This window comes from Sarcophilus harrisii, chromosome 4 (assembly GCF_902635505.1).
Source record: "Sarcophilus harrisii chromosome 4, mSarHar1.11, whole genome shotgun sequence".
In the NCBI taxonomy this organism is placed as follows: domain Eukaryota; kingdom Metazoa; phylum Chordata; class Mammalia; order Dasyuromorphia; family Dasyuridae; genus Sarcophilus; species Sarcophilus harrisii.
In genome coordinates this window covers 423,254,802-423,275,997 of record NC_045429.1, presented here as the reverse complement: position 1 = coordinate 423,275,997, position 21,196 = coordinate 423,254,802, and the positions used below count along the sequence as shown (strand labels likewise).

Below are 21,196 nucleotides of genomic sequence, written 5' to 3'. Positions count from 1 at the left end.
CTCCTATTCATCTCAGTCTCCATGTCACTTTCCTTCATGCTCTTAGACCAGAAATTATTTATATAGTCCCTTTCAGTTGTTTTCAAGAACTAAGCCTATTATTCTTGGTCTCAAAACCTGTACCTCCATAGTTCTGGGTACCCTTTTCATCCCCTTTCCCATACATAATACCACCAAATACAGTTTACAAAGGCTTATTTCCACCCACTTACTCAACTTCCTTTCAACACTAATTTTAATCAATGATCATGGAATATTTTTCTTTCTTTTCCTGAGGGACTCCTTCTCTATGAAATGAAGCTACTTCAGTTTCAGGAAGCCTTGAACACAAGGCCAATTCATTCACCTTTTCTTTCTAGGATTTGTGTGCAAACAACTGAAAACACTTCAGCAACACACAAGTAAGAATGGAGGTTGTAATTTGTGACTTTGGAATGCATCAAGAATAAATGCTCTTCCCACTCCAAGTCAATCCCTAAGTTTACCTTCAATAGTCCAATGCTTTGAGCAGTTATAATACAGAGATACATTAAAGTGCTTTTTTTGTTACTAAGTTGGAGGTATTAAAAACAAATGGCTTTTATTTGTCTCTGATCAGCTGGATATTTATACAAGCTCAAGATAATGGAATATTGCTCTACCATAGGAAACACTGAATATGAAAAATACAAAAAATTGGGGAATACATGTATTTATATAAAATGAAGTAGGCAGAACTAGGAAAATAATATTCATAGTGACTACAATGATGTAAATGGAAAGACCTACAACAGAAAAACAAATGCTATTAATAATAATGATTGATAATAAAGGTGAAAGGAGAAATGTCTCCTTCTTTGTAAAGATTGGGGGGATCATGAAAGTGGAACATTTTGTATATCATAAATCTTGAATGATGAGTTGATGAGTTTTGCAAAATTTCTTTTTCTTTTTTTCCTGATCTTTGTTATAATAATAATAATTCTCTGGGGAGGGGAAAGGGGAAAGAATTATTAAGAAATGAAGATGATGTAAGAAGATATAAGTAAAAATATGAAAAGAAAACAAACAGGAACAAGCCTAATCAAAAATTGCAAAATCTCAAAATTTATCTGTGTGCTTGGCAAAGATGTGATTAGCATGGGTTAATTGGGACTTTGTCCCAATGTGCTTATATTGGCAGTGGAAGAGCAATCTTCACAAGCTCTGGATGCACCAAGCATGAAGACCTTTGCTTCAAGCTGTCTTCCTTCATGAATTTTCACCCTCCATGGGATAATCTTCAGAGAAACACATTTCCCTCCCCTTTCACTGCACTGATTTTGGATTACTTTCTGGGCCACAGCTAATCAGCCCTCATCCACATGCAGAATCTGACCATCCTCTCTCATCACCTCTCATCTCAAATGAATTTTCTTCAGACTCAATTTGGGATAGTTACAATTCTCAAATTCTCATCCTTGTTGCCCTCTTTCCCTGCCCTTTCCTCCCCCCACTCAGTGCTATCCCTTTTATCAGATACCCAATATCTTTCCATTTTCTTTAACATCTCTTAGAACTAGGAAGATTCATATATGAATCATTTACAATTACACTTAGACTTACTGATTGATTTATAATTCATTATGAAGCACTAGTCAGATGAATTAATCAGCACTTAGGTTTTTATCTTTAATTATGGCATCAGAGTCTTTGCCCTTTGAATTTCAGGTCAACCAGTTCAGAGAATTTTGAAAGGAGGTGAACAGAGAAGTCTCTGAAATCACACCATTCTCTGCACGAACTACTGCTATTTTCTGGGCTTTGGAACTCATTATCCCAGTATAGATCTTTTAGCAGGTACCCTCTCTTCCCACAGATTCTACCTCATTTTCTACCTCCTTTCTCTCTAAATTGCATTTTGAATTTCCCCTACCATGCTCCAGAAATTTATTTAGCCTGGAAGCTCATGCTAAGCCTTGGAATTCACACATTGGAAATAAACTCTACCCCTGAGACCTCAGCCTCTGGATAGCTCCTCATGGAACCTGCATTTAAGAAAGATGCACTCTAGACTTCCTCTACTATGTGTCCAGCAAGACTGATGGCTTTGCACAGCTTAGGCTCATTTAAATCCTATTCACTTGTAAGTCAAGATATCACTTGCCTGAAGTCAACAGAGGACGAACAACAATAACAATTCTGTTTGTCTCAGTCTCCCCACCAATAAAGAGAGAATCTTTATGAGTTTCCCCAATCTCTCCTTTAAGAATGGGAGCTCTTTGAGAACAGGGACTATCTTTAATATTTGCAAAGTACTTAGTATAGTACTTGATAAATACATAGTAAGTGCTACTTAAATGCTGTTATTATCATTTATTATTATTGTATTTGCATTCTCAGCATTTAGCATAGGGTCTAGCACATGTATAACTGCTCAATAAATGTTTGCTCACTGACTTATTCTTCTTACCTTAACCCATTCCCTCCCCCCCATTCTACTACTACTAATAATTCTAGCATATACATTTTATTCTTAATTTTTTGACATTAGCTTTTAAAATAAATTTTGTGTTCCACATTCTCCCTTTCCTTCCAAACTCTTCCCCCATCCATTGAGAAGATAAGTAATATGATACCCATTATACAGGTGAAGTCATGCAAAATATATTTCTATCTTAGCTATATCCAGCATATATATTTTATATTTTCCAGTGCACTTAGCATTTACATTTTGCTTACAGTAACCTCCCTCTTTCCCTTATTTAATAACCTACTTTAAAAGTCTCTCCCTCTAATTTGTTTAAGTTTTTGATTGATGACCAAGTTATAAGAACAATGAGCTCAGATGAACGGAAATTAGTGTTGAAGCATATAAAACATACAATTAATCTAACTGATACTAAAGGATTTATTATGCATCATGATAAAGGAAAATGATGAACAACTATAGACGTAAAATAGAGAAAGAGAGGTAGAAATGAGAGCCAGTTGTGAAAGAGGCAAATTCCAGAGTTCACGACCCTGGAGGAGTCTGTCAGTAATGGTGAAGCACTCAGGTGGATGGATGAATTAGCAAGGGACATGAACGAAAATGAAAGAGGGCACCAACATACAAAGGAAATGGAGGAAAGTCAAGGAGTTGTGTGAACAGGGTCCATTAATGTAGACATTACCATACCTGAAGACATTAACATAGTTCATTTAAAATAAGGGGCAGCAGTGTTACTACTGGGCTTATATCCCAAAGAGATCTTAAAGAACGGAAAGGGACCTGTATGTGCAAGAATCTTTGTGGCAGCCCTGTTTGTAGTGGCCAGAAACTGGAAAATGAGTGGATGCCCATCAATTGGAGGATGGCTGAATAAATCATGGTATATGAATATTATGGAGTATTATTGTTCGGTAAGAAATGACCAGCAGGATGAATACAGAGAGGCTGGAGAGACTTACATGAACTGATGCTGAGTGAAATGAGCAGGGCCAGGAGATCATTATATACTTCAACAACAATACTATATGATGATCAATTCTGATGGACGTGGCCCTCTTCAACAATGAGATGAACTAAATCAGTTCCAATGGAGCAGTAATGAACCGAACCAGCTATACCCAGTGAAAGAACTCTGGGAGATGACTAAGAACCATTACATTGAATTACCAATCCCTATATTTTTGTCCACCTGCATTTTTATTTCATTCACAAGCTAATTGTATAATATTCCAGAGTCTGATTCTTTTTGTACAGCAAAATAATGGTTTGGTCATGTATACTTATTTTGTATTTAATTTATACTTTAACAAATTTAACATGTATTGATCATCCTGCCATCTGGAGAAGAGGGTGGGAGGAAGGAGGGGAAAAATTGAAACAAAAGATTTGGCAATTGTCAATGCTGTAAAATTACCCATGCATATAACTTGTAAATAAAAAGCTATTAAAAATTAAAAAAAAAATAAAATAAGGGGCAGCTAGATGACACTATAGTGCATAGAGCCCCAGACTCAAAAATCAGGAAAATGAAGCCTTCTGAGTTGAAATTCTGCCTCAAACACTTATTAACTGTGTGACCTTGGGGAAGTTGCTTAACCCTATTTGCCTCAGTTTCCTCATCTGTAATATGAGCTTGAAAAGGAAATGCCAAACCACTCTGGTATCTTTGTCAAGATAACTTCAATTGACATCCCCAGAAAGATGGACATGACTGAAAATGACAAACAACAAAATCCTTTCAAGAGCTCACTTGACCCTGCCATCTCTACAAGTTATCTTAATATATTTCTCCTCCCTTTCCTTGCCTAATTCTTGGAAAAAGCCATCTATAATCATTGCCTCAACTCTCTCACAGAACTCATTATATTCCCCGCCTCCATTCCCCTCTTTTCCTAACTGGTACTAATCCACCTCCCTAGTTATCTCTACTCACAGTCTTGAAATCTCATCCATCTTTTTAGGCTTCCTCAACCTCCATGGCCAATCAGGAGCCAAGTATTATTGATTCTGCCTTCACAACGTCTCCCACATCTACTCCCATCTTTCCATACATACCACAACTACCTTAACTGTGCCCATCTTCATTTCTCATTTGAACTACTGCAAGAGACAACTAATTGGTCTTTTTCCCTCCAGTCTCTCTCTTCTCCAAGCCATCCTCCACTAGCTGCCAAATTATTTCTAAAGCACAGACATGATTGCTTTTGTCACTCCTCTGTTTAAAAAGTTGCTCTCAGTCCTAGGAGGACACCTATAGCCATGTAACGCCCTTCACAATATGATTCCTGCGTGTCTTCCAAAACTGATTTCACATTGCTTCTTTAAGACTTTCTGACCCACTCTTTTGTATTCAGTTATTTTCTGTCCAGCTCTCCATAGGGTTTCTTGGCAAAGATACTGGAGTGATTTGTCCTTTCCTCCTCCAGATTATTTGACAGATGAGGAAACTGAGGCCAAATAGAGTTAAGGGAAATCACTTTAAAGCAAGTTAAATGAAATTAAGTGCTCAGGGTCAGATCAGGTCTGATTATTTTGGCCAATTCTTTGCTTCTCAATCTTGGCTCCTGGCATCAGTTTCCCAGACCAAGGGGACAATGAGCACCAATGAGTACAAAACTGGCCCTGTGCTCCAGAAGGACAGGAGTTGACAATTGGGCAGCTCACTTCTAAAATATAGCTAATTCCTGATCTAAACTCTACAAGATAAAATATTAGAGTAGGGGCTACTCACATGCTTGCACAGAGAGGACATGGCCCCTCCCCTAAAGATGATGCTTTTCCTTCTCTCTCCTCATTTTATCTTGTCGTTAGTCAGAATGACTTTCAAACTTTATTCTATGATCTTCCTGTGCTTTTGTAGGAAAATGGAAATGTTTTTCACCAGACAAAATACAGCATCAAAGCTCACTTTGCTGCTGAAAGATAGGCATAGTAAAAGCAAAAATAAGGGCTAGGTGAAAAAAGAACAATGACTTTGACATCTTAACTTGTATTTTGACTTGTATTCATTTGCATGTTAAACCAGAAAAGATTGGGGAATATCTACCTCTAAAATGGAGAGTTATTTGTAACAGGGCTTTGTTCTCTGCTCAACAGAGACTAAATATCCAGCAGTCACCAGAATAGCATTCAGCTGAGACCACAGGGCCAGCAGTCACCAGAAGAGGAGAGAAACACACCCAGGAGACACACAGAGATACCACCTTCAATGGGGAGTGTGTTTGATGATAGTAAAATGATGATTTCACCAGAATATATCAATGGTTTCCTACACATACACACACAGAGTGTCAAAGAGGTGAAAAATCTTTCTACATATGTGCCCTCACCACTTGTGTTCTTGTGCACGTTCTCCCTCATGTAGGATCTCAATATATGCTTACTCTCCACATAGATGGCCTATGTATTTTAGAAAAAGAGTCCATTAGCTTTATCAAGGGGGTGGGTGTCTTATTACAAGATTTCTTATTATGCTACTTCATTAAATACCTTTGTTTTGTGCTGATTTTCTTTCTTATTTATTTATTTTTAATTATAGCTTTTTATTTACAAGATATATGCTTGGGTAATTTTTCAGCATTGACAGTTGCAAATCCTTTTGTTCCAACTTTTTCCCTCCTTCCCCCCACCCCTTCCCCCAGATGGCAGGTTGACCAATACATGTTAAATATGTTATACTTTCTTATTTATTAGTGAAAAAGTAAACATACTGATGCGGGCTTGTAAACTCTGGTTTTGAGTGAATATGAACCTACAGCGTCATTTGAACCTTTTCTGGGTAGCTCTCCTGGGTGCTTCATGTGTAAGGGGTAAGGGGTACAGACACCATTTTACCAAAAGAGAAAAAAAAGCTAGCTGTGTCTTTCTGAAGCACTGCTATTAAACAACTCTATGCAGCCTTAGTTTCTCTCTCTCTTAACACCATATCAGATCTCAAAGGCTGGGAGAGAGAGAGAGGAAGAACAGGGAAAGGGTCCACCATATTGGCAAAGATCCTAGTTTGCCACCCACCATCACCACCCAGCTGTTCAGGACTTTAAGCTCTAGTAGTTCAAACCTACAGTTTACCCTCTCTACCTCCAAAACACAAAGCTCATGACTCACCATTACCACCGAACAGATTTACAGAACCTATATTTCTAGTCTTTAAAACCCACTCAAAAACTCCTAGGGGGCTCTTGTAGTAACCATAGCAACCCTGAGCAAAAAAGGGCAGAAAAAAGGTACGTGTTTATTATAGAGAAGAACTCGTGGCCCCCAAAGAATGTCAGGAAGGGGAGGGTGTGAATTAAGTCCTACTGAGAAGCAAATGTAATTCACAAGACTTTGGGGGCCTGCCAGAACTCATGCCATCCTTATTCAATTGAGAATCACTTTCAAATGTTAAAAAGGAGATGAGGAGGAGAGTTTGACTACATAGGGGTGAGGGGTTCCTAACCCTGTTAAGGTATATGTACTCTCAAGGAATAAAACTTTGGGAATCCCCCAGGAGGTACAAGAGAATATTTACCTCAACTATAAAATAAAGATAATAATAGAATCTACATCCCAGAGTTGTTGTGAGCATCAATTGAGATTTGCAAAGCACTTTGCAAACCATAAAGTACCATATAAATGTTAGCTATTATTATTATATTAATCCCAGGGCTATAGAGATAGAATCTCTATAGTGGGACTAGGGGATGTACAGTGTTGTGAGAACATCTGCTCCTGACTCAACATGGCTTCAAATCCAGGGGACAGTGTAATATCAGGACTCATAGGAGTTTTAGGGTACACTTGGAGAGTCCTGGGGGGAAACTTAGGGGATTAAGGCATGAAATAACTTTATTCCTCTGGGATGAACCCAAACTTGAACCAAGCATAAACCAGGAATATGACTTTCAATTTCATTCTGCTTTTAGGCTACATTTGGAGAGTCCTGGGGGAAAACTTAAAGGTTTGAAGCATGAAATAAATTCACTTCTCTGGGATGAACCAAAACTAGAACTAAGGATGAGCCAGAAATATGACTTTTAATCTCATTCTGCACTAGGTTTAGTTACCTTCAATAGCCTGATGCCTTATGAATTTCCCTGGGAATGAACCCAGGAGCCAATCTGAGCTAAGCAGAAGAAACTTTTTGCTATAGGGAACCCACTGTATAGCCCTTGAACCATTTGCCAGAAGATTGGGGATTGGATCTCTAAACTGTGACATTATTCATCTTCATGTGATTTGAATCTGGGGGTTATTCTATAGATAATACTCTCCCATCATACCACCTCTTTCTCTAGGAATAGCAGTAGCTACCCCAGACCACTTACTTACCTTTTCAAAGTCTCTGAGGGCTTGTGTTTGTCCCAAGGGGGCCTTCTCAAATGCTCTCAAGGAGTGTGTCTGTCCAAAGGGACCCTTCTCAAAACTTCTCCAGGGATGTGATTGCATAGGGGGACCCCGTTCTTTAGTTTCACTGAGAAAAGCTGCCAAGAAAACAAAGCAAAAGACTGGTGGTTAAAAAAACCCTTGAAATAAAAAAAAAGACTCATGGTTAATGGCATGCTTATAGTTATTTTTTCAGTCTACAGAGGCTTTCCATTACTTCTTTTTGAAAATATCATCATGATCCTCCAGAAGATCATAAACCTAGATCAGGCATCAAGTACAACCCCCTCTGATAAACTGCGGTCAAATCAGATCTTACTGACTTACTTAAGGTCAAAGTTGAACATCAGAAAGAAGATTTAAACTATGATCCTTTGACTCCAAAGCTAGTTTTCTTTGTGTTTTTTAAATTAAGTTTTGTTTTTTATTTAATCACTTACACTGCAATTAATGAGCATTTATTTTCTCTCCCTGTCTCCCTCAGGTTAAAAAAGAAAAGAAGTCAAGCAAAATGAATTCCCATATGGTCATGTCTAAGAATGTGTGACTCATTCTGCACATTTAGACTGTCAATAAGTGGGTAGCATTCTTTATTATCAGTCCTGTGGAATCGTGGTTAATAAAAGTTGATTAGAGTTCTTAAGAATTTCAAAATAATTTATTTTTACAATGTCATTGTTTATATACTAAAACTTGTTCAGTCCTTCCCCATCTGATGGACACTCTCTTAGTAATCCTTTCTTTGCCACCACAAAAAAAGACAAGTTGTAAATATTTTCCTAAATATAGGATCTATTCCCTCTTTGATCTCTTTGGAGTATAAGCCTCTTTTTTCAATTAGTATCCTTAGATCATTTTGTCTTAGTCAAAGAAAAGTGGCTAGTTTGGGGTCAGGTTCCCCAGGGAACTTGTATATACTTATATACTAACAATAGGGCTCAATTAAATCAAATTTAAAGGATGAATGAACAAAATCAGTTAAAAGGAGATTTATTAAGCATCTACAGTACTTCACACAAAAAAATTGAGCAAAGCGCTGTGCTAGATGCTGGGGATATGCAATTAGCAAGGGAGGAGACAAACCTGCTCTCATAGCAGCTTACATGGAAAAAGCTTATGAGGAAAAGAGGTGTATCCCAAATGAGCAACAATGGATAAAAATGGCAGAAAGGGAAATTTGGATTTGAGGTAAGGAAAAACTCTTTAACAATCAGAGTTATCTCCAAAGGGAATGGCTATGAGATCTCCTTCCCTGGATGACTTCAAACAAAGCCTGAATTTGTCAGATACATCATAAAGGAAATTCAATGTTTGTAAGGATTGGGCCAAGGGTTCTAACTCGTGACATTCTGGGGTTCCATAATTCCATGGAAAACCATGATACAGGGAACAGGAGGATACATAGAAAGAAAAGGCTTAGATACAAGTGCTAGGATCATATAACAATAACAATGACATTTAGCAATTATGTAGCATATTAAGGTCTGCAAAACATCTTATATATGTTAACTCATTGAATCTTCACATTGGCTCTATGAGGTAGACACTATTAATATTCTCATTTTACAGATGAAGAAACTGAGGTTGAGAGCAGTTAAGTACTTTCCCTGCCAGGGTCATAGAGCTAGTAAGTGTCAAAGGCACATTTGAACACAGTTTCAGTGTTCTAACCATTGTACCACTTAGCTGAATTTGAGAAGAGAGAGATCACTTTCATATGAAAAAAGAGAGAGGAAAGGATAGAGGATCTGGAACCTAAGGTGGGACATGAAGGGATAAGACTTCATCAAACAACGAGAGGTGGCAGTGGTAAAGAGTCCCTTCCAGGAATGGGGGACAACATGAGCAAATCTTGAAGATGGGAGACAATAGCATGAGAATTGGATAGAAAATAATTCAGTTTGGTTTGTCCACAGAATATGCCAAGAAAAGCAGTGTGACATAAGGCTATGAGTGTGGGTTGGAGCCAGATCATGGAGAAAAGTGAATGCTAGGATCTGGAGTTCCTATTTTATTCAGAAAGCACAGGGTAAAGAAGTATAATGTAGCAAAGAATTGGAAAAGGAGTGTTTGCCCATCATCTGGGGAATGGCTGAACAAACTGTGGTACATGAAGGTAATGGAATATTATTGTTCTATAAAAATGATGAACAAGATGATTATAGAAAGGCCTGGAAAGATTTACATGAACTGATGTAAAAGAAGCAGAATCAGGAATACATTGTACACAATAACAGCAAGAATATGAGATGATCAACTATGAAAGACTTGGTTCTTCTCAGTGGTTCAGTGATCCAAAACAATCCCAATATACTTTGGACAGAAAATGCCATCTGCATCCAGAAAGAGTCTGAATGTAAATAAATACATGCTATGTTCACTTCTTTTTTCTGATTTTTAAAAAATCTCTCCCATGATTTTTCCCTTTTGCATTGGTTTTTCTCTCCTAACATAATTCATAAAGCAAAGTGTATTAAAAAATAAATAAACGGAGCAGCTAGTTGGTGCAGTGGATAGAGAACTAACCCTGAAGTCAGGAGGACCTGAGTTCAAATCTGACCGCAGACACTTAACACTTCCTAGCTGTGTGACCCTGGGCAAGTCACTTGACTCCAATTGCCTCTTCAAAAATAAATAAATAAATAAAAATACTACAGTAAGAAAAATCTACTGGAAAAAAAAGTATATACACAAACACATGCTTTTAAATTGCAGGCCATCAAACTTTTCTCATTTCAGCTGAACTTCAACATTTGAGATTTGGAAGGCACTTTAAAGATAATTTTGTCTTTATAAATGAGGAAGAGGGACAAGGGGAGAGTGTGCGACTTACCTGAAGTTACTCAGCCAACATCACACCCATAAAGAATGTGCTTGAGCACAGAGTGCTTTTTTAAGAAGCACCCGAAAGGGAGTACAGAAGTGCCTGAAGCCTGTTCATCATCAATGCAACACCTGTTACAGGACTGACATTGGCAGGAGGGAACTGGGCAAGGAGGCTGGCCCAGATAAGGATAGAGAAACGTGGTAGAACTGAGGAAGAGGGGAAAGGAAACGGGGCAGATGGGCAGAATCCATTTTTAGAATTTGATTCAAGGGTTTTAAAAATTAATTTATACTATGGTGATCTCTATAGAGAATAAGTGTATAGATTATACACTGAGTCACCTCTCAGCACTAAAGTGCCAGGTCCTACTTTTCGGAATCACACTACTCTACTGATAGGGAGGTTAGTACATATTCATAGAACATCTCCTGAGATTGTACTGGTCAGAGTTGCATTGAAACTTAAGCTTAGAGAACCTGGATCTCCAGAGGCATGCAGAAGGCCAGAAGCTAAAGGAATTGTGGCCATGTCTACTCTATTCTCTGGGGTTCAACAGAAACAAAGCACTCACTGAGAGAAAAAGAGACAGAGTAAAGGGATTAAGGATCTAAGCAGGGGTCCTCAAACTTTTTAAATAGGGGGCCAGTTCACTGTCCCTCAGACTGTTGAAGGGCCGGACTACAGTAAAAACAAAAACTTTGTTTTGTGGGCCTTTAAATAAAGAAACTTCATAACCCTGGGTGAGGGGGATAATCGTCCTTAGCTGCCACATCTGGCCCACGGGCCGTAGTTTGAGGACCCCTAAGTCGTAACACCTTCTGGCTTTAAGAAAGGACGAAGATAAACCGAATTTTTAAAGCTGAATGAATCAATAACTTTAAAAGCACTATATCTTTACTTCTCTAGTATCCTCACAGTTGTTGTTTAGTCATGTCTGAACTCTTTGTGACCTCATTTGGAGTTTTCTTGGCAAAGACACTGGGGTAGTATGACATTTCTTTTTCTAGCTCATTTGACAGATGAAGAAACTGAGGTAAACAGGTTGAAATGGCTTGCCCAGGGTCATGCAGCTAGGAAGTGTCTGAGGCTGGATTTGAACTCTGGAAGATGAGTCTTCCTGACTCCATCCAGGCATCCACTGCATCACCTAGTTGTCCCAGAAGAGTAGACCCCAAGACCCTAATTATTTTTTAATTAAATCTCTCTCTTTCTCTGTCTCTTTCTGTCTTTCTCTTTTTTCTCTCTCTGTCTCTCTTTCTTCCTTTCTCTCTGTCTTTCCTTCTTTCTCTCTGTCTCTCTCTGCTTCTCTCTCTCTCTCTCTCTCTCTCTCTCTCTCTCTCTCTCTCTCTCTCTCTCTCTCTCTCTCTCTCCCTTCCTTCCCCTCTCCCTTCCTTCCTCCCTCCTTCTTCCATGAACACAATTGCTTAAAGAAGCAAATATAGCACAAATGTCAATTGCTAATAAACTACACCTCATTCAATCAAAATTAGATGAAAGCTGGACACCAAGGAAAGGCTGATGGGACAAATAATATGTTACATTCTTCATAAACTCTCTATTTTTTCTCACAAATGAGGAGGAAGCATATATTCATTCAACAAATAGGAGAAAGCCCAAGTATAATGAAAAATACAATGAATTTGAAGTCAAATGATTTGGGTAAGAGAACTAGAGCTGCCATTACAGCTTCAGGACTCTGGACAAGTCATCTAATGTCCTATACCTCAGTTTATTTCATATATAAAATGAGAAAAATATTTGTACTATTTACCTAACAGAACTATTATAAAGATCAAATGAGACAACTCAGGTTTTAAAACCATTTTTAAATGCTTTAAAATTATTTTAAAACAATAAAGCATTTTAAAGTGAGCCACTATGGTTTGATGGAGACAGCCATATAGTCTATTAGGGATCAGAAAGCCTAGGTTTGCTTCCTGACTTAACTACTTCCTCACTCTCTGACTCTGAATGAGTAACTTAACTTATTGAAATATGTTTCCTCTAAAAAAAGTGAGAATAATATTTATCCAATCTAATTCCTAGTTGTGAGAAAAGTACATTGTAAACTTTAAAGCATTATAGAAATGAAATCTGTTAATATTTAGCCAACATTTCCTGAGCACCTAAGTGATATGTGTGAAACTTGGTCCCAGAAAAGATTATGAGTCAACTGTTTTAAGTGGATAAGATGCTAGAACTGGATGGAGTCAGAAAGATCTGAGTGTAGATCCAGTCTCAGATGCCATGTGATCCTGGGCAGATTACTTAACCGCTCTTTGTATCTCAACTGCCAAATGAGCTGGAAAAGGAAATGCAAACCACTCTAGTATCTTTGCCAAGAAACCTCAAAAAGGGCCATAAAGAATTGCCATGACTGAAATCACTCAACCACCAACAAAAAAGAAACTAATAAGACTCCTACTTTGTTGGAGTTTATGGATAAGATAAGATATTTCTTATTTATAGATAAGATAAGATTTATGGATAAGATAAGATATTTCTAAGTATTCCACAAACCTTAAGGTGCTAAAATAAAACTGCTGCTGTTGATGCCAAAAGTATGGGAAACAGGGTAAAGAGGAACTGAGAAATAAGTGCTTATATCGTTCTTACCTGCTACATGACTTGATTTGGGCACCATTTCTCCATCATCCTCCAAAAAATAATCCCTGTGGGGAGAAAAGAATGGTTAAGTATTCATCTACATTCCACAAAGCACTGTCTTTCTTTTATTAAAGGTTTTATTGATGCTTTTAACATTGTTGACATTAATATCCTCCCCATTAGAATCCTGCCTTATAATATAATCCTGTCTCATAGTTAAGCAAAATAAATAACATGTTTACTACATCTGAGAACATTTGCTTAATTCTCTATTTGTAATCTACCACCTCTCTTACCAAAAGGATGGAGGTATATGTAATTTTTTGGAGTCAAAATCGTTATTGTATTGATCCAAGTTTGGATATTTTCTGGCATTGTTTTTCCTGACTTTTTTTTTTTTTTTTTTTTCTGAGACAATTAGGGTTAATGACTTTCCCAGAGTCACATAGTTAGGAAGTGTTAAGTGTCTGAGGTCAAATTTGAACTCAGGTCTTCCTGACTTCAGAGCTGGTCCTCTATCCACTGTGCCACCTAGCTGTCCTTCCCTGACATTTTTGAAGATATTGTGAATATTGTTCTCTTGGTTTTATATCACTTTATGCTAGCTTCCCAAGATTTCTCTGAACCTTCTTATTTTCTTTTTTTTTTATGCTGCTAAAATCCTCCCATGTTTCATTGTGCACATGATAATATTTTTTCTTTTTCTATTTTCCATTCAATTTTTAAATAAATAAATAATATCAGTTTTTGTGGTACCTTTCTCTCTGTGTGGACTCTTTGAAGTATATTTGTTCACAACTGTTGGAGATGGGTCAAAGAGTCTATTCACTATTGTAGAGTATTTCCAAAGTATTTTACAAAATAGCAGGACAGTTCTCACCTTGGGGTATTGATGTGCCCATCTTCCCACACCCCTCCAATATTATTCCCATCTATTATCTTTGCCAATCTCCATAGAACCAATACTTCAGAAAATTGTTACTTCTACTGTTGACAAACTTTTATGGTACACACACACACGCACACACACATACACTTCAGAGACACATATATACTACTATCCAGTCCATATTCATAATCAGCCTTGGTATCATGCTGAATTTGGGAAGCCAGATGAGAGACTTCAGTATAAAAACACTATTTCTCCCCAACAAAGATTACTAGTCCAGGGACCTAGTAAGAACAATGGACCTGAAAGCATGTCACAGCTTATCCAGTTTGGGGAACATCTAGACCTTCTGCTGCCCCTTCTTCTCCCTTATTGACCTCCTAGTCATTTTCCTTAAAATTTGTTGTTATTAAAGGTCAAGAATTTCAAGGGAATTAATGAAAAAAAAATCAAATGAAGGTGGCTTAGCTGTACCAGATCTAAAATTATATTATAGAGCAGCAGTTACCAAAACTATTTGGTATTGGCTAAGGAATAGATTAGTTGATCAGTGGAATAGATTAGGTTCAAGGGATAAAACAGTCAACAAATATAGCAACCTAGTCTTTGACAAACCCAAAGATCCCAGCTTTTGGGATAAGAACTTACTGTTTGATAAAAATTGCTGGGAAAATTGGAAACTAATATGGCAGAAACTAGGCATTGATCCATACTTAACGCCGTACACCAAGATAAGGTCAAAATGGGTTCATGACCTAGGCATAAAGAATGAAATTATTAATAAATTAGAGGAACATAGGATAGTTTACCTCTCAGACCTGTGGAAGGGGAAGGTCTTTATGACCAAAGCAGAACTAGAGATCATTACTGATCACAAAATAGAAAATTTCGATTATACCAAACTGAAAAGTTTTTGTACAAACAAAACTAATGCAGACAAGATTAGAAGGGAAGCAATAAACTGGGAAAATATTTTTACAGTCAAAGGTTCTGATAAAGGCCTCATTTCCAAAATATATAGAGAATTAACTCTAATTTATAAAAAATCAAGCCATTCTCCAATTGAAAAATGGTCAAAGGATATGAACAGACAATTCTCAGATGAAGAAATTGAAACTATTTCTAGTCATATGAAAAGATGCTCCAAGTCATTATTAATCAGAGAAATGCAAATTAAGACAACTCTAAGATACCACTACACACCTGTCAGATTGGCTAAGATGACAGGAAAAAATAATGATGATTGTTGGAGGGGATGCGGGAAAACTGGGACATTGATGCATTGTTGGTGGAGTTGTGAACGAATCCAACCATTTTGGAGAGTAGTTTGGAACTATGCTCAAAAAGTTATCAAACTGTGAATACCCTTTGATCCAGCAGTGTTACTACTGGGATTATATCCCAAAGAGATTATAAAGAAGGGAAAGGGACCTGTATGTGCACGAATGTTTGTGGCAGCCCTTTTTGTAGTGGCTAAAAACTGGAAACTGAATGGATGTCCATCAGTTGGAGAATGGCTGAATAAATTATGGTATATGAATATTATGGAATATTACTGTTCTGTAAGAAATGACCAACAGGATGATTTCAGAGAGGCCTGGAGAGATTTACACGAACTGATGCTGAGTGAAATGAGCAGGACCAGGAGATCATTATATACTTCAACAACAATACTATATGATGACCAGTTCTGATGGACCAGGCCATCCTCAGCAACGAGATCAACCAAATCATTTCCAATGGAGCAGTAATGAACTGAACCAGCTACGCCCAGAGAAAGAACTCTGGGAGATGACTAAAAACCATTACATTGAATTCCCAATCCCTATATTTATGCACACCTGCACTTTTGATTTCCTTCACAAGCTAATTGTACAATATTTCAGAGTCTGATTCTTTTTGTACAGCAAAATAACGTTTTGGTCATGTATACTTATTGTGTATCTAATTTATATTTTAATATATTTAACATCTACTGGTCATCCTGCCATCTAGGGGAGGGGGGGGGGTAAGAGGTGAAAAATTGGAACAAGAGGTTTGGCAATTGTTAATGCTGTAAAGTTACCCATGTTTATATCCTGTAAATAAAAGGCTATTAAATAAAAAAAACAAACAAACAAACAAAAATAAAATAAAATAAAATAAAATCTTAGTCATCAAAAAAAAATTTGTTGTTATTAATTGACTGGTTTGACAAATGGGATTAATGGAAAGGGAGATAATTTGGGTTCTAGTAAAAAAAAAAAAAAGGCACTGCCTCCTTCTCCCTCCCTCTCCCCAAAAAAGGAAGGAAAAAAGGAGATTCAAGTATTTTTTAAATGTATACAGCAAAAAAACAGGAAGTACAGACAAGGAAGGCAACTTTGAAGGTTGGATGTTGAATCTATTATATGCTTAAAACAAGCTATACATAATAGAGATTCATAGTTTCATGATCCACTCTATATAGTAAATGTTCATCTTATTTGGCATTTGTAAAAACATTTTAAATAAACATTTTAGATTAAATAAAATAATACAAATAAACTTGATGACAGGGAATCTATAGAATTGTTTTATATAAATTTTGGGTAACATCATCTTTTCCCCACTTTTAGGTTTTACCTCTTTCTCTTTCACCGTCATCACTCCCATTCATTCTACTAACAATACTACTAAAAAGTCAGGATATCACTTCACTACAATCAGTTTTTAAGACACAGTTTCCAGGAAATCACTAAAAAGAAGGGATCACATATGCCTACTTCAATGAATATTAGGAGCATTATAAATTGAGAATAAGGGAGAAAAAGAGCCTTTAAAATAACTCTAGGGCTTTGGACTATTTTCTTCAACTCTCTAGGTCTCAGTTTCCTTCTCTGTAAAATGATGTAATAGAGATGGTTTATGGGTACTTCTAGCTCTAAAACTTTACAACTCCATAATATAATGGACATTTAACCAAACCAGCCATTAGACTTCTCCAAGGAGTTCAGTAGCTTTCATGCTCTCCAGACATGACCTCATTCACTGCATCTTATATTATACATTATAGATTAAGTGAATCTGTACAAACTATGACTGAATGGGAACATATGGTTAATGTGGTTAGAAAGTAGCCCTATTGGTTGCCTCTCTGCTTCTCTCCCTATCCCAACTTACTCCATACCCAGTCAATCAATAAATGGTAGGGCAAAAAGGTCAATTCAGATGGATGTAAAAAGTTAACAGAGATACTACTGGTTCCTCAAGGGAAAGGATGGGGAATCACTTTAGCGCTTTTAATGGCTCAGGTTTCCTTCTTCCTTTTTCCCAAAGAGTAGGGAGGGCTATCTCAGCTGCTCAGCAAGTTTGATAAAGAATTTAATGCTCCCCAAGGGACCTAGATTTAAAGTGGGAAAAATAAGGGGTATGTATCTAAGGAAACAAGATCTGCTAAATTTTCTGCTGATTTAAAATGTGAAAGGAAATTGGAGGAAAGATAGAAACAGACCATAGTCAATTTAATTGGATAGGCATTTAGTTAAGCACCTACTTTTAAATTAAACAAACAAACAAAAAAATTCTAAACAACACAATGACCAAGTTCTAGAGGACTTATGATGAAACATGCTACCCTACTACAAAAAGAGAAGTGATGGACTCAGGGAGTAGACTGAAGATTTTTAAAAATATAGAATGAACATTGGGGGAACTGGTTTTGCTTTAATTAAATGTTTGTAGCATCTCTCTCTCTCTCTCTCTCTCTCTCTCTCTCTCTCTCTCTCTCTCTCTGTGTGTGTGTGTGTGTGTGTGTGTGTGTGTGTGTATTCTCAATAGAGTGAGAAAGGAAGAGGATAAGAGAGAGAATATGGACAGGAACATAAATTCTAAATTAAAAAATTAAGTACCCATATTGTGGTAGGTATGTACAGAGGAAAACAAAGACAAATAAAACACTCTCAGTCCTCAGAGAATTGATATACTATTGGAGCATAATTATATAAGTAGAGATTTACAAAATAGGGAGAGAATCTGCACCTATAATTTCATTAGTATTATAGTAAACAACCAGCTGATCTCCACCAGTACAGGTTTCTATCGTTGAAACTTATAGTATAAGAGAGTTAATAAGGCAGTAAAAAAAAAAAGTCCAATAAAAAATAGTAAAAAGAAGCCACATAGTCAAAATGTGGCAATAGCAAGACTTGAACCCAGATCTTCCTAGTACCAAGGCCAGCTCTCTACCATATCACAACAGCATGTATTCTATATAAAAAACACACAGAACAAAGAAATGGGGGTATAGGAAGAAATCACTGTCAACTGAAGAGAAGCAAAAAAATCTATGGCACCCCAAAATTGCACTTTCAAGAAAGGTAGATTTTGTGGTTGTTTGCCTCCTAGGTGTAATGAGAAAAAATTCCAGCAGGGGATGCAATAGGGGAATGTCACGTATGAGGAGATAAAGGGGACACTAGGTAAACTCAATCAGGTTTGTTTGTAGACCTAACTCCTGCCCTAACTCCTACCCCATTAATTTCCATATTACACAGAGGCACCTACATGAATGGCATTTGTATATTTCTAGGGCCATCCTGCAAGTATCCAGGGCCTTGAGGTATATATGCATATAAGTTAAAGGCCAAAGGATTCTTGTAGGTTAAAAGGGCGGTTAAACAATAAATAAATAAAACTAAGAGAATATTAGTTCTGCTTTTTTTCCACTTCATTTTTCCTTTTTTTAGAATAGTATTTTATTTTTTCCCAATTATATATAAAGACAAATTTTAACATTCATTTTTTTTAAGGTTTGAGTTCCAGTTTTTTTCCCGTCTTCCTCCCTAAGGTGGTAAGCAATTTTATATAGCTTAAATATATTCAATTATATAAAACATATTTTCATATTAATCATGTTATAAAAAATTAGATCAAAATAAAAAACACACAAAATAACTTTAAAAAGTGAAAATAGTATGCTTTGGTCTGCATTCAGGTTCCATAGTTCTTTCTCTGGATGTTCACTTAAATTTTCTTGCCTTTTTTTATTTTTATTTTTTGGTAACATGCTAATATGGAAATGTTGCTTATGACTTCACATGTATAATTGATAACACATTGCCTTTTCAAAGGGCAGGAGGGAGAGAATTTGCAACTCAATATATATATTTATATTTATATGTGAATGTTAAAATAAAGTTCACTAAAAAGAGGATGCTACATCTTTCTAGTGCCCTAGGTTTAAAACTTCTGGAGAAGTGCTCCACTCTTTCCTCTCCACCTTTAAGTACTCACCACATGCCAAAGTCTTGTCAGTTCTACCTCAATAGCCCATCTTGATTCTATACTGTCCTCTCCTTTCACAAGGTGAGATGGCCACCCTGGTTCAGGACCTCATCTCTTCTAATCTGGACAACTGCAACAGCCTTTGTCAATATTCAAGCTCTTTTCTTTCCTCTAGATCATCTGTTCACTCCAGGACTGACCCCATCACTCCTTATTGTCTCTAGAATAAAATACTCAGCCTGGGCTTAGTTTTTATTTTTATCTATTTTCTTGTTAATTTATGGAATAAAATAAGTATTTATATAACAGCATAATTTAAAAAAAAGATAATTGCACACAAAACTGCAAATCTATTATGTACAACTTACTATTCTTTTTAATGTTATGATAAAGTTATTATATAAATTTCTTTTTTTCCTTCCCCCTGCCCTGCCCTAGGGTTTGGAAACAAATATGTAAATATAATATGTGTATAAATACATTTACATATATTTATAATATATGTGTATGTATGCATGTATGTGTAAAATCATTCTACCACCTTCCCAGAATGCTTCCTCAGCCTGACAATATTGAAATCAGGCCAATTAATACCTCTAAAATGGACTAAGTATACCAGTGAAAGGAAAAGTCAATCAATGTGGTAATTTTTCCTATCCAAGTTCACAGATCCTCTAAAATCTATCCAAGGAGTCTGCGGACCTCAGGTTATAAAACCTTGCTCTACACCATCTCCTATATTCTTCAGCATCTCCTCAAACATAACCACTGACAAAGAACTCACCATCTGAAAAGGCATCTCATACTATTTTTGGAAAGCTCTAATAATTACTAAGTTTGAAATGGACTTTCTAAGTTTTATGTTCTTCCTTATATATACTAACATACCTCCCTTTGGTCCAACTTTTGCCCTCTGGAACAGTGAGGAATAAATCTAATCTCTCTCCCATATGACAGACTTCAGATATTTAAAGACTGGTATCATGGCATTATTCCTTGTTGGCATGATTCCTTGTAAGCTCATTCTTCAGCAATGTGCTTTTTAAAAGCTATTAACATAGCCAAGAAAATTAGGAACAAATTACATGCAAGTCCACTTGAAAGAGGTCTGTGAGAACCTAAGGGACCTCGATCCCAGTTTTTCTAAAGGTTTTCAAGAATAGTCACGTCAATCTCAAATAGAAATGGGGCCACTATATGTTACATAATTATTCTGCATACTGACTTAGAAAATCACATATTAACATTATCTCTGTTCTATTGTATATTTATTTATTTTGTTAAATATTTTCCTGTTAAGTTTTATTTTAGAGTATTGTGCTCCTACAGACTACATTTTTAACACTTGTGTTCTAGACATTATACAACTAAGTCATGACTTTCTAGATAATATTTTGATTTTAGTCGTTTTTTTCTCAAGTTTGGTAATATTCTACCAGTTTGTAAGTCTTGTCCTTCATCAACATAGTCTCATATAACATGGCTTTGAATCTCTTTAATATAATCATCCTCCTTTAGATAATTCTAAAAGTAGGAATAATTGAATTAGGGTTGGAAGGAAACTTAGTGGTCAATTACTCCAACCTATGACTGGAAAGAAGTCATTCTCTAATATATCTAACAAATAGTCATCTAGTCTTTGCTTGCAGAACTCCAGTATGTGAACCCATTCCCTACTGAAGTAGCCTATTCTACTCTTGGAAAGTTCTAATTCAAAGAAAGTTTTTTTTTCCCCCTTACTCCATCTCTCAATTTGCTTTTGCAGTTTCCACCCATTATTGTTCCTTGTTCTGATCTCTGGGCTCTTAAGCCC

The 21,196-nt window shown here is 36.6% G+C and overlaps 1 protein-coding gene across 1 annotated transcript in view; it reads right to left on the bottom strand.

Annotated features, from left to right (window-relative positions):
- Positions 1-21,196, bottom strand: part of NBPF7 (NBPF member 7) — a 226,138-nt gene that overhangs the window by 188,073 nt on the left and 16,869 nt on the right. The window contains exons 2-3 of the mRNA XM_023503522.2: positions 13,260-13,315; positions 7,763-7,914 (exon numbers count right to left, since the gene is read on the bottom strand). Of these exons, the coding sequence (XP_023359290.2) occupies positions 7,763-7,914; positions 13,260-13,315 (208 nt within the window). The remainder of the gene's footprint in view (positions 1-7,762; positions 7,915-13,259; positions 13,316-21,196) is intronic.